Below are 15,200 nucleotides of genomic sequence, written 5' to 3'. Positions count from 1 at the left end.
TCTGATTCAGAGGTTCACACATATCTTTGCTAGAATATAAAACAAATCAGTTATTTGCATATCTGAGGGGACCCTAACACCATTGCTATCATTAGTTGTGTATGCTTGCGAATACAGTCAAAAGTTTCGGGCCAAAAATTAAAATTAATTTTATCGGCTAATGCAAAAAGGCTAATGCGAAAAAATTTACGGTAAAACTATATTCAGTGTTAATCAAATTTTCACAGATGCAACAAGTTGTAGCACAATAAAAATCCAGTTGTTTGTAAATTTTACCAGTCACTAAGTCACCCTGGATTCTGCTTTAATAAGCTTTATATACAAAGATTTCGGCAAAGGCACTTGAAATTCTCATCTTATCTAGGCATCTTCAGTTACAACATCCTATACCTTCAGTTACAACATCCTATTCAGTTACAACATCCTATACCTTCAGTTACAACATCCTATACCTTCAGTTACAACATCCTATACCTTCAGTTACAACTGAGTTCCAGTTTTGATACAGTTTTATATTCAAGACCATTGTAAATATAATAACACAAGTAAAAGTACTATTGGTAATAAAATGTTTCTGGAATGTAAAAATTGTGAACCACTGGTAGGATTTGGTTCTGAAAAAGAAAAGAAATAATTTTGAGGTTTATGAAGAATATACGAGATACAAACTATGTCTTGGCTTTAGAAGCAACAAAGTTAGTAATCTTACTGAAAATTTACACTAAGAAAAAAAACATTTTCTTTAGAATAACCAAAACCTTTATGACAAAAACAATATCAAATTTAATATAAAGAATCTGATTGGTTAATTACATAAATTAATTTTAAATCTAGCTGTATTAACCAATCAGATGACTGGAACACTGAACTCAAAGCTAGAGTTCAAATCGTTTTTGGGACTCACTGAACACTTAAATCATGAAAGAATTCTCAAAAGAATGAGAACAAAACTAAACAAACCTTTAACAATGACTGCTGCAGATGAATAAACAGTTCCGAATATATTGGTAGCGGAACATTGATAAATTCCCTCATCCCTGCCGATTGTTGGAGAAAACAATATCAAGCTTTCAGAACCAACATAGATCTGATCGGAGATGTTTTTTAATGGTTTTCCGTTCTTTAACCAGTGTGTGGTAGGGCTGGCTGGATCATACACCAAACAGTTGAGTTTTACAAATGAATTGGTGTAGCCTGTATGATCTGATGGTTTCACTGAAAACACTGGTACACCTGGAATAAAAAGCAAATATATTGTCTAGGAATGACATTTGACAAGGATAACAACTTAGGTTCTCGAGGATTCTGTCTACCAGTTAATACCATAGCCCATAAGACTGCCAATGTTTGGTTTTACAGGTATAACAACTTTGGTTATACCTACCTCCTGGTTGTGTTCAAACCTCGACATAATGTTTTTGCGCGGTAAGCCACAAGCCACTCATTTTTTGAGGATTAAAAATCCAAAACAACATATTGGCGAAACATTGGTAGCAGCTAATGAACTTTTCACATGAGGAAGTATATCGATCATAAGTGAGTAAGTATTTCATAAGGAAAAGTGGTATCAGGTGTCTACAAGAGTAAGCATACCCTGTCTGGCGTCTCACCCATAACTGCTGTGCAACATTAACAAAAGATCAGCACAGCACCAGTATATCAGACTAGTTAAGAGCACCCTACCTTTCACCTCTAGAGTCATGTATTTAGAGGTTTCATTAACCCCACTGGTAGCTATACAGGTATAGTTCCCCTCATCCATCAGTCTCAGGTGTGAGATCTTCATCCTGCGATTACCATCAGAGAACTGAACTCTGTCTTTAAACTGGGTGTTATTCACGTCTATATCTTCATCATTATGTTTCCACGAGTATTCTATTGGTAGCCTGAAATTCATTGGAATATTTTTTAATCACACGGAAATGGAGAAGAGTTTTACTTTCTACATTTTTGCACCTGAGGCCTGATTGTGCTAATAAAAGATTGAAAAAGCCATGCAGTGTTCATTGAGGGTAAGATAAGGAGAAAATAGTGCTTTCTGGATTACAGTCAAATGTAGAGGTTACATTTGCCGAAGAGTTTATACGAATGATAATTAAAGGGAGATAAATTTAGTGAATGATAGAAAATACTTTGTGGTATGTAGCCTAACTTAAAGCTTGCACTGCTGAAAAGAACGACTATCAAATACATCATCCTTTCTACCACCTGCTACTAGGCCAAACCTCGTGGTCATGATATAACAAGTATAACAAATTGGGTTCTCACTAATCCTGGTCTATTGGAATACATTGGGTGACTTGATGAGAGGTAAAATCAGTACCTTCCGTGAGCTACACATTCAAAATCTACAGTTTGTTTCAGTTTTGGTTGTATTGGAAAAACTTTAGGAAAGCCCTGTACTATATCAAACGGTATTTCATCCACCTCTGAAAAAGAAAAAATGATATGCCATGCCAAATCTGTTCCACAACTGTCTGTCACAGCTACTGATAGATAACTGGTCTCAATTTTATGCATAACAATTACTTTAATAAATAACGAAGGAACTTTCGTCTTTATCAAGCAAATAATAAAATCGTGTTCAGTTATTTATTACCCAATTACTAAATGCCACTTAAGGAAGCTACTGATAGATATTCAAGACTTTAAAATGCTAGTAGAAACCTCTCCTACTGGACAGCAAGTTTTTCGTTAGAAGAAAATTCTCAAAAAAATGAAAACTTTAAACCATGCTCTACGAATTCATAAGAGCATGACGGACAAACGTAGAACTCGCGTTCATTTCATATCATTTTGACAATTAATACACCAACCTTCTCTGTTGACTTTCAGGGGCCTTTCTTTACTCATCTCGGCGCTGGAATTGGCGTCCCCTAAATAGATCCCATTTCCTTCTATTGTTCTAAACATGATATTACACGAGTAATTTCCAGCGTGCACCATGTTAACTTCGCTAATATATAAATATCCATCTAAAGAAACGAACGTGTCCATTGAGTTGGGATCCACAAATTCAAAGTTTTGTATCGTTTTTTTCATCCATGTATAGCTGATATCTGAAAGACGAAAAAAGGGTTCTAATCCTGTCCGGTGAGTTCGGCTTAATGTTAATGATTGACTCATTTAATTTTGGGAGGTGGGGTGGCCATTTGGGCATGGCCCAAAATTTAACGCCATAACACGCTATTGGATGTTATAGTCTGGAATTTTTCTGGAATTACCGGAACTACGGATGATTGAAATATAGCAAATAGGCCCGTTTTCTTAGGAATCTATTTAATATTTATGATCGGTAAGATCTAAGAGAACCTTTTGAGCTCGTTGTGTTTTATCAAAAATTTACCAAACTATAGAATTTGAAGTACTTACCTGGATATGAAAACTCTTTCAAGGGACAGTTAATAACCACCCAGGTATACTCGACAGCAATTATTGGCACCTGATTGGGTGAAATGACCGGGTTAAAATCTGAAATGACAGTTAGGTTAGATTAAAACAACAAAAGCTTAATTAAAGCAAAATTAAAATTTTGTAAAAGTCAAATTGAAGAACTGGTGGACGGAATTCGAAGTCTGTTAATTCATATCAGAACCAATCGCCTGATGCTGGTAACCCCGTGGAAGGGCGATAGGTTTACACACTCTTTAACAATCGACCCCTCTCTATTCACATTGTTTCGAGTAATGTCCTAAAACAAAGTCCGAGAGGACAATGCTATAATTGGGAAAAGGAATAGACGACACCCAACAGCCTTCAAATAAGTCCATAGCCTTTACTAAAAATGATATACCTGCATAAGTCAATCTGGCCACTCGACTCAGTAGTATCCCTTCTTCGTTCTTCACTTCACATTGGTATCTTCCGTTATAGTCGTTTTTCACACTGGGAGCCTTAAACACCAGGGACCCATTTCTTATCTCAATTTCGCTGGTTTCTGTCATTATTTTAACAGTCCCATCACTTTGTATTTTCGTCCATTTGTAGGTGATGTTCCCTTTCGGTGAACTGGCCTCGCAATGTAGTGGAACCTCATCTACCTGGCTAAGTACATAGGTATCAGTCGGTTCCTGGATAAAATCTAGTCGCTCTAAAAAAAAACAGGTAAGGCAAATACAGTTCAAGGGGAGTAACTACAATGAAGTATGACAATTTTAATCTATATTTCGGTCTGTAGTAAGAGTATTTATGTACGTATATTAATGAAATATAACAAGGATAACAATATCTCGATGACAGTGGCACCAGGCCCATAGCTTGCCCAGTGGCTCAGAGTTCGAGAAGGGGCGATCGAGTGAGGGTGTGTGTGTTTGTATTTGGTACATTGTCAGTACCTAAAGTTGACAGCACACCAACACTGTGGGGACATTTTGAATTGTCGGGACATGCACTCACGTCCCCACAATTCTAAGTTGACAATGTCCCAGAAAGTTATGAAAAAATAGATTTGTTTCAATTTTACACATGTCCCCACAAGTGTGTCAAAACACATATTTTATACACAATTAAGCACATTTTACTATCTACCTTTTCACACAATTATATGTGTGTGTCACATACGTCCAATCAGATGAACTCTAACATAAATAGAGTTGTTTGGCCAATCAAAAGCCATGCATCATAGGTCCTGACAGAAGTGGTAAAACTGAAGAGAACACACAATTTCAGCACCATTTGTAAAATGGCAATGGAAAATAGTTCAATTGCAATTATTACTCTGCTTTCAATTTGTGTTATACTCCTAATCTTAATTTTATTGGGAATAATTTTTACATCACGTGTTCTAAAAATTATTTACACGAGGTGGACAGGATTATTTTTACATTGGACACCAAATATTAGAGGTTAATGGTAAGAATTAGAAATATTTATTTTCAAGTTAACAAAGCTAAAATTGTCAGTGTCATGATGTTTCCTATGAAAAAAACTATTTATTTGATCATTTCATGGATTATTAGAGATGATTCTATGCCATTTACTACTATTAGTAACAGACTACAGGAAAGGTTTACACAAATTTATTAACCTAACATTATCAGGACAAAATGGATTCCATTCTACAGAAAAGGTTCACACAAATTTATTTACCCAACATTATCAGGACAAAATGGATTCCTTTGAAGCAGCATGCGTCACATTCTATTTGGCAATAACCTTAATTTTCAAAGTTCTTCATGCCTTTTGTGGATTGTTTTACTTTTCATTAATTTTAATGGTAAACAGTGTATTTGACTTCATTGTATGTTTCATATTTTTGATATATTTCATAGTTTTTGTTTGTAAGTAATTGCTAACAAGACAAGTGACTACTGCAGCAAAGGTATGGTTTCTTTTCTTATTCTACTGCCACTCACTTAGTTTTGTTTTGAGGACCAATTTGGGGTGTATTCTGGAATATTTTTTTAGTTCTTTGAATAATGAATGAGATATTTAAATTCAAGTCCAAGGTTAACTAGATTCATACGTAAATTTATAAACTGTAACTGTAAACTGTAATGTCTTTGAAGGGTAATCTTCAGTCGATGGTAAATTATTCTTATACCTTTTTTGTTAATCATGGGCTGGGAATAAGATTTAAAATACAGCCAAAAAAATCATTGTAGGAAGTCTTTTTTTGTTTGTTCTTATATCTTTCGACATGATTATCATACACCCACATAAAGTTTAGCTAGAATAACGATGGTGTTTGAGCCTACTTTCTATTTCATGCCTTATAAATCTGTTACAGATGGTTAAGAAGAAAATGATTAAGAAACGACCTATCAAAGAAAACAGAACAGATTCTTTTGTAGAAAACCAAGGTAAATATTGTAATTTATCAATTTCTGAATACTTTGTTATGTTATTATTTACGAAACAAATAGAGATTGAACCAGTTCTATTTGGCAAATTTCAGTGCTGCAATAGTTGTCTTGTAGTTGTCTTGGTCAATCTTTTGTCTTCATGAACTTCAGATGCAAAACGTATCCCACATATTAAATTGATTGATAATCAAATTTGATTCTGTGTCTTTTTGTAGGTACATCTACGACTAGTACTATAAGTACGGAAACTATGCAGAGTAACATGCCAGCCAAAGGTATAAACATTATCTCTACCTCACTTATATATAATACAGTATCTTAATCTTAAAATATTACTTCAATATTATTATTATCTTAGTTGTCAGAAAATCTTTATTTATAGGGCAGTTTGTGTGGTGTCTATTTAACAAAGTAATGTGGCCTGTGGAGGTTGTTGAAAGTAACCCTGATGTGGTTTCCGTGTACTGTCAAGCTGATGATGGAATGTAAGTCTTTGAAATACAATAATTATTGTTTCTGTCTACAAAATTAATTATTTGAAACATTATGTAATTGTTTGATATATTTTAGAAAATTGATGAGGTATTTCATTGCAATCACATAGCTATCAATCCTTTCTAACCGAATATTCCCAGGCCACAAAATCCAAATTTTGCCATTGGATACTATTGAAACAGGTGATATTTCCTGATGCTAGAATAAGATTAGTTACTTTAGTCTAAGAATTGAATATCAGTAATCATGATCTCTTTTCATTCAACAAATGTGCATTTATTCACAGATTTCATGTTCTACCTAGCAAAATTGTGCCATTTGAGCTCGAAGATAGTTATTTGGACATCAAAAGTAGAAGTATAGGTAGCCTTCAGATCTTATCGATTCTTTGAATTTTGAATCTTTGGATTTCATGTTATCTTTTTTATTCGACTTTATTATTTAACCTGTTAATTTCTATGTTGGGTTTACTAATTTATGTTGTAATTATCAGAATGAAAAGAAACCATTCTGTATGAAATTACTAACAAAACAATTATAGCTATGTCATCATCTGTTTTCATGTTATATTTTTACCCATTTCATACTGTACTGATCCTCAAAATGTGTATAACCAAATAAGTCAACAAAATTTGCAAATTTGTTATTTTCAAAATACAAAATACATTCATTTTCGCCAATGTTCAATTTATAAATCACAGTATTTTACATGGTATACAAATTCTTACAAAACAATTCTGCCTAGTTTCTGATTGTAATACCCCCCTACTTTGATATAACTTTTCAGAGCAATTGAGAAAGAAAAAGGCTACCTTGGAAGCTTTTAAGTATGATTTTGATCATGCATTAATGCATGTTGAAATGGAAAAGAACAAGAACCAACCTCAACAACTTACTATGGGCCAACCTCAACAACTTACTATGGACCAACCTCAACAACTTACTATGGACCAACCTCAACAACTTACTATGGACCAACCTCAACAACTTACTATGGATCAACCTCAACAACTTACTATGGATCAACCTCAACAACTTACTATGGACCAACCTCAACAACTTACTATGCATCAACCTCAACATGTTACTATGGACCAACCTCAGCATATTACTAGAGACCAACCTCATCAACTTACTATGGACCAACCTCATCAACTTACTATGGGACAACCTCAACAACTTACTATGGACCAACCTCAACAACTTACCATGGACCAACCTCAACATGTAACTATGGATCAACCTCAACAACTTTCTATGGACCAACCTCAACAACTTACTATGCATCAACCTCAACCTGTTACTATGGGCCAACCTCACCATATTACTAGAGACCAACCTCAACAACTTACTATGGACCAACCTCATCAACTTACTATGGGACGACCTCAACAACTTACTATGGACCAACCTCAACAACTTACCATGGACCAACCTCAACATGTAACTATGGATCAACCTCAACAACTTTCTATGGACCAACCTCAACAACTTTCTATGAACAAACCCCAACAACTTACTATGGATCAACCTCAACCTGTTACTATAGACCAACCTCAACAACTCACTATGGATCAACCTCAACAACCTACTATGGACCAACCTCAACAACTTTCTATGGAGCAACCTCAACATGTTACTATGGACCAACCTCAACAACTTACTATGGACCAACCTCAACATGTAACTATGGATCAACCTCAGTATGTTACAATGAACCATACTCAGCATGTTACTATGGACCAACCTCAACACGTAACTATGGACCAACCTCAGCATGTTACTATAGACCAACCTCATCAACTTACTATGGACCAACCTCATCAACTTACTATGGACCAACCTCAACAACTTACTATGGACCAACCTCAACATGTTACTATAGACCAACCTCAACAACTTACTATGAACAAACCTCAACAACTTCCTTTGGACCAACCTCAACAACTTACTATGGACAAACCTCAACAACTTACTATGGACCAACCTCAACAACTTACTATGGACCAACCTCAACAACTTACTATGGACAAACCTCAACAACTTACTATGAACCAACCTCAACAACTTACTATGGACCAACCTCAACAACTTACTATGAACCAACCTCAACAACTTACTATGACCCAACCTCAACAACTTACTATACACCAACCGCAACATGTTACTATGGACCAACATCAACATGTTACTATGAACCAACCTCAACAACTTACTATGAACAAACCTCAACAACTTACTATGAACAAACCTCAACTTACTAAAGTAGTCAAAGGACTTTCACAAGAGCCCAAATTGAGGAGAAAGGCTGAAATACGATACCACGATGCCGAGGAATCCCTTTTCCCTGATCTCGATGATGTAGTAGTGTCCTCATCTGATTCTTGGAATCCTGATTCGGAATCCTCCTCTACTGAAGACAATGAGGCTATACCTAAAGTGGTCCGGGTTGATAATTCACATTCTTCCGGGGAATCTGATATCATTCCTATTGTTCCTGATATATCATTATTAGCTTTACCAGATAGTACCTCAGTAACATCTAGTTCAAAAGATCCATCTGTTGAGGATTTGAATGTAGCTCAAACATACGTAAGTGAAGGGAAGCGCAACAGTAAACAAAATTATTGTTTGTTTTGCAGTAAATCATTTTCAAAAATGGCCAGGCATTTCGAAGCTATGCACAGCAAAGAAATAGATGTTCAGAGAGCCTTGTCTTTCCCGAAGAATGCAAAAGAACGAAGAGTCCAATTTAAGAATATCATAAACCGTGGAAATTATTTGCACAATAAAACCACTCTTGAAGATGGTCATGGTCAAATTATAACAGTTAGAAGACCAACTGTTGATAGAGATCACTCAAATTATATCCCATGCCAGTATTGTTTGGGTTTTTTCAAAAAACAGGACTTTTGGAGACATGCCAAGATTTGTAATCCTAAATCCCCTCCCTCCCATAGAGTCTATCATCAAAGGGCAAGTGCTGCTTTACTACCTGTTTCTAAAAATGCTACTCTTCACTTTAGAGAGAAGATTTTAGATAAACTCTCTATTGATGAGATTAGTCTTGCAGCTAGAAACGATGCTACAATTGTTGCTTATGGTATCAAACTATTTAAAAAATGTGCTCAAAATAAACAACAATTCCAATATGTAAGACAAAAGATGAGGGAACTAGCCAGATTACTTCTAGTTGTTAGGAAAAAGAACAAAGATATATATGCCTTGAAAGACTTTATCAAGCCAACGTTTTTTCATGATATCTTGGAAGCTACCAAAGAAGTTGCCCAATTTTGTGAGGAAAGCGCGTCTTTCAAAACGCCATCTCTTGTACCTAAACTTGGTGGATCACTTAAAAAATGTGCCGAGAATTTGAAAGCGGAAGCAATCATTACAGGAGACAAATCATTAAAAAAAGATGCCTTAGATTTTCTGGACTTGTGTAATACTGAATGGAATATTGAAGTGTCTGTGTTGGCAAGGGAAACGCTTGACAAGGTTAAATTCAATAAACCAAAAAGATTACCACTTACAGAAGACCTGCAAATACTGAATAATTATCTGAGAGAAAAGGCAGAATTGGAAAAAAGACAATTAGAAACTCACGCAAATTCCACAATATGGAGAAACTTTGCTGAGACCTTACTTGCTCAGTTAGTCCTTTTCAATAGACGAAGAGGAGGGGAAACACAGCTGCTTCTTTTACAACAATTTCTTGATGGTATCAGCAACAAACAAAACTCGATGGCATCTGAAGTGAAAAATTCTCTCTCAAAACTAGAACTTAAATTATGCAATTTCATGTACAGAGTCGAATTAAGAGGCAAAAGAGGAAGAAGGGTGGCTGTACTTTTAACCAAAGAAAACAAACAAAACATTGAATTATTGATCAAAAACCGAAAGGAAGGCGGAATAAGCGCTGAGAATGCATATCTATTTGCAAGGCCAGGTTCATCAGAAACACCAATAAGAAGCTGTGATGTCCTCCGGAAATTCGCAGCAGTTTCTGGTACTAAAAACCCGAATTTGATAACATCAACAGCCTTAAGAAAACATATTGCCACTATCTCGCAAGTTATGAACTTGAAAGATAACGAACTGGATTGTTTAGCTAATTTCATGGGCCATGATATTCGCATCCATAGACAGTTTTATAGATTGTCAGAGGAAACCATACAGCTTGCTAAGATCAGTAAACTATTGATGGAGATAGAAAATGGTACAATGCATGAGGCTGCTGGTAAAACTCTTGATGAAATCTCTGTTACTAATGAAGGTACTGTACATTTACTGTTAACACGTTATCTAAATGAAAATGTTTGCAAACCCTGCTCAAGACCTACATTCGACTGCTTTACCCTGCTTGAAAATATTGTCCCTATCGTGTTTATGTCTTCACTTCGATCAATTTATGAATTGTGTTATCTATTGTAGAGACATTAGAAATAGATGAAGAAGATGACGTAGATGATATGGAAGAAACTCTACAATCAAGAACATTACAAGGTATCCATCCTTGTTCATTTCTGATATTTTATTTTGTATTCCACTCATCAACTTTACAAACTGCAATGGAACTAACTATTGTTCTTAATAGACTACTTTTGAAACTTGAATTTGCATGTGATGTGCCTATTTTCATTTCAGTTGGCTCATTTTTATTTGTTATATTTAGTTTTAAATATGTTTAATTTGATTCCAGTAAATAATGTTGATGAGGCTTTTGATGCTGATGTGAATGATAACTGTGGTGTACAAACTGATGACGTGGAAGAATTTGGGCCAAGCACGACCAAGAAATTAAAGAAAGGTATCTTGTAGCATTTAAGTCACAATAATTATAACTAGTGAAAGATATATTTAGCAGTAGAGTAACAATCACCAGTATGAAATATTCAACCTTGAGTCATACACTTCTTTTGAACTCTTTAGGGCGATACTGAATAATATTGAGTATGAGTTATTGCCCTTGTTCTTGAAAACGCGTTCATTTTTAGCTCGTAAACACTCTAGAAGACACAATTCTTGACGGATTTTGACAAAACTTGGCATAAGTCACCCAAGGATAAACCCTATTAGAAATCAGAAAAATCGAAAAATATTTAGTATGAGTTATTGCCCTTGTTCTTGGAAACGCGTTCAATTTTTAGCTCGTAAACACTCTAGAAGGAACAATTATGAACACTCACACTAAGTTTCATCAAAATCCTTCAAGAATTGTGCCTTCTAGAGTGTTTACGAGCATAAAATTGAATGCATTTTCAAGAACAAGGGCGATAATCCATATGAAATATTTTTCGATTTTTCTGATTTTTAATAGGGTTTATCCTTGGCTCTACATTTGCAGTTGTAAAGGGTCTAATATAGCTAACTATTACAGGTAACAAGAAGAAAGTTACTCTTTTCAAGAATTCCAAAGTGAATAAAAGTAAGTACTTTAAATCATTTTTAGTACTTTGTCCAGAAAAGAAGTATATTTTCCTAATTCAAACATTTCTGATGACATAAACAATAGATTGATTTACTATTATTTTTCAGACACCCATGTTGCTTTTGACTGCCAATCCATCTTCATAAACTATCTGTTGAATACTGCCAATGTGCAAAACACATATTTGCAGTATTATGCACGGCTGAACACTTACTGAACATGCATATACTTTTTTTATTCTATATCTTTGTTCTAAATTATGGTATATGACGACGTTTGCATAATTAAATTAAGCTATTTTAGCAATATGTTGTTTAGATTATATTTAAGGCCATCATATATTAAATGTTTTCATTATTTTAGGCAATAGAAAAGCATGGTCTGAGGAAGAGAAGAAAGCAGTCACACAGCATTTAGGAAAATTCTTCCTACAGTCTAAATTACCTGGAAAGATTGATTGTGAAGAATGCATAAGAAAGAATCGTGTTCTTTCCGGTAGAACTTGGACACACGTCAAATTTTTCATCAAAAATAACAAAAAGTTTTAAAGAAACCAAAACAAAAACAAAAAGTTTTTGCAAATAAATGTTTTTATTAAACACATCACATATCGACTGCAATATCAGACAGTTTGCCTTAGTGTGGTCATCTGAGATGCAAACGGAGCCGGGTTGGCTCAGTGGGTTGGACGCTTGCTCATCTGAGACACAATCACTATGGAAGTCTCTATCATTATCCAATTGTCATGCACTAGACCACCATTTAAGCTTGAATCACCCCTTTGTATAATCAATACCAGACAGATTGCCTCAGTGTGGTCATCTGAGACACAATCACTATGGAAGTCCCAATCATTATCCAATTGCCATGCACTAGACCACCCTTTAAGCTTCAACCACCCCCTTGTATGATCAATACCAGACAGTTTGGTCATCTGAGACACAATAACTATAGAGGTCCCCATCATTATTCAATTGCCCATGCACTACACCACCCTTAAAGCTTGAATCACCCCTTTGTATGATCAATACCAGATAGTTTGGTCATCTGAAACACAATCAATATGGAGGTCTCTATCATTATCTACCCTTTAAAGTATGTATCAAGCCTTTGTATAATCAATACTAGACAGTTTGCCTTAGTTTGGTCATCTGAGACACAATCACTATAGAGTTTCCAATCATTATCCAATTGCCCATGCACTAGACCACCCTTTAAAGTATGAATCAACCCTTGGTATAATCAATACTAGACAGTTTGCCTTAATGTGGCCATCTAAGACGCAATCACTATAGAGGTCCCAATCATTATCCAATTGCCCATGAACTAGACAACCCTTTAAGCGTGAATTTATCCTTTGTATGATCAATATCAGACAGTTTGGTCATAAGAGACACAATCACTATGGATATCCCCATCATTATCCAATTGCCCATGAACTAGACCAACATTTAAGCGTGAATTTACCCTTTGTATGATCAATACCAGACAGTTTGGTCATGTGAGACACAATCACTATAGAGTTCCCAATCATTATCCAATTGCCCATGCACTAGACCACCCTGTAAGTATGAATCAACCCTTCGTATAATCAATACTAGACAATTTGCCTTAATGTGGTCATCTAAGACACAATCACTATAGAGGTCCCAATCATTATCCAATTGCCCATGAACTAGACCACCCTTTAAGCGTGAATTTATCCTTTGTATGATCAATACCAGACAGTTTGGTCATCTGAGACACACTCACTATGGAATTCTCTATCATTATCCAATTGCCCATGTACTAGACCACCCTTTAAAATATGAATCAACCCTTTGTATGATCAATACTAGACAGTTTGCCTTAATGTGGTCATCTAAGACACAATCACTATAGAGGTCCCAATCATTATCCAATTGTCATGCAATAGACCACCCTTTACGCTTGATCACTTTTTTGTATGATCAATACCAGACAGTTTGCCTCAATGTGGTCATCTGAGACACAATCACTATAGAGTTCCCAATCATTATCCAATTGTCATGCACTAGACCACCATTTAAACTTGAATCACCCCTTTGTATAATCATAACTAGACAGTTTGCCTTAATATGGTCATCTAAGACACAATCACTATAGAGTTCCCATTCATTATCCAATTGCCCATGAACTAGTCCACCCTTTAAAGTAAGAATCAAACCTTCGTATGATCAATACCAGACAGTTTGCCTTAATGTGGTCATCTAAGACACAATCACTATAGAGTTCCCAAACATTATCCAATTGTCATGCAATAGACCACCCTTTAAGCTTGATAACTCTTTTGTATGATCAATACCAGACAGTTTGCCTTAATGTGGTTATCTGAGACACAATCACTATAGAGTTCCCAATCATTATCCAATTGCCCATGTACTAGACCACCCTTTAAAGTATGAATCAACCCTTCGTATAACCAATACTAGACAATTTGCCTTAATGTGGCCATATAAGACGCAATCACTATAGAGGTCCTAATCATTATCCAATTGCCATGAACTAGACCACCCTTTAAGCGTGAATTTATCCTTTGTATGATCAATACCAGACAGTTTGGTCATCTGAGACACAATCACTATGAATATCCCCATCATTATCCAATTGCCCATGAACTAGACCACCCTTTAAGCGTGAATTTACCCTTTGTATGATCAATACCAGACAGTTTGGTCATCTGAGACACAATCACTATAGAGTTCCCAATCATTATCCAATTGCCTATGCACTAGACCACCCTTTAAAGTATGAATCACCCCTTTGTATAATCAATACTAGACAGTTTGCCTTAATGTGGTCATCTAAGACACAATCACTATAGAGTTCCCAATCATTATCCAATTGTCATGCAATAGACCACCCTTTAAGCTTGATCACTTTTTTGTATGATCAATACCAGACAGTATGCCTTAATGTGGTCATCTGAGACACAATCACTATAGAAGTTCCCAATCATTATCCAATTGCCCATGCACTAGTCCACCCTTTAAAGTATGAATCAACCCTTCGTATGATCAATACTAGACAATTTGCCTTAATGTGGTCATCTGAGACACAATCACTATAGAGTTCCCAATCATTATCCAATTACCCATGCACTAGACCACCCTTTAAAGTATGAAACAAGCCTTCGTATGATCAATACTAGACAGTTTGCCTTAATTTGGTCATCTAAGACACCATCACTATAGAGGTCCCAATCATTATCCAATTGTCATGCACTAGATCACCCTTTAAACTTGAATCACCACTTTGTATGATCAATACCAGAGAGTTTGCCTTAATGTGATCATCAGAGACACAATCACTATAGAGTTCCCAATCATTATCCAATTGCCTATCCACTAGAACACCCTTTAAAGTATGAATCAACCCTTTGTATAATCAATACTATACAGTTTGCCTTAATGTGGTCATCTGAGACACACTCACTATGGAATCTCTATCAT

The 15,200-nt window shown here is 35.5% G+C and overlaps 2 protein-coding genes across 2 annotated transcripts; one reads left to right on the top strand and one right to left on the bottom strand.

Moving 5' to 3' along the window:
• Window positions 1-516: 516 nt before the first annotated feature.
• Window positions 517-3,944, bottom strand: LOTGIDRAFT_164026 (hypothetical protein; the record flags this gene model as incomplete). Its single annotated transcript, XM_009060522.1, has 7 exons — window positions 517-614; window positions 961-1,233; window positions 1,684-1,886; window positions 2,324-2,429; window positions 2,817-3,059; window positions 3,373-3,471; window positions 3,794-3,944. The coding sequence occupies 7 exons, from the start codon at window positions 3,942-3,944 to the stop codon at window positions 517-519; spliced, it is 1,173 nt and encodes a 390-aa protein (XP_009058770.1).
• Window positions 3,945-7,160: 3,216 nt separating this feature from the next.
• Window positions 7,161-12,278, top strand: LOTGIDRAFT_164025 (hypothetical protein; the record flags this gene model as incomplete). The annotated part of the gene is made up of 5 exons (XM_009060521.1): window positions 7,161-10,575; window positions 10,734-10,805; window positions 11,002-11,109; window positions 11,680-11,727; window positions 12,094-12,278. 5 exons carry the CDS (start codon window positions 7,161-7,163, stop codon window positions 12,276-12,278), a joined length of 3,828 nt encoding a protein of 1,275 aa, XP_009058769.1.
• Between the last annotated feature and the right edge of the window lie 2,922 nt (window positions 12,279-15,200).

This window comes from Lottia gigantea (assembly GCF_000327385.1).
Source record: "Lottia gigantea unplaced genomic scaffold LOTGIsca_43, whole genome shotgun sequence".
In the NCBI taxonomy this organism is placed as follows: Eukaryota; Metazoa; Mollusca; class Gastropoda; family Lottiidae; genus Lottia; species Lottia gigantea.
The sequence above is the reverse complement of the archived record's forward strand: the minus strand, read 5'-3'. Positions and strand labels throughout refer to the sequence as shown.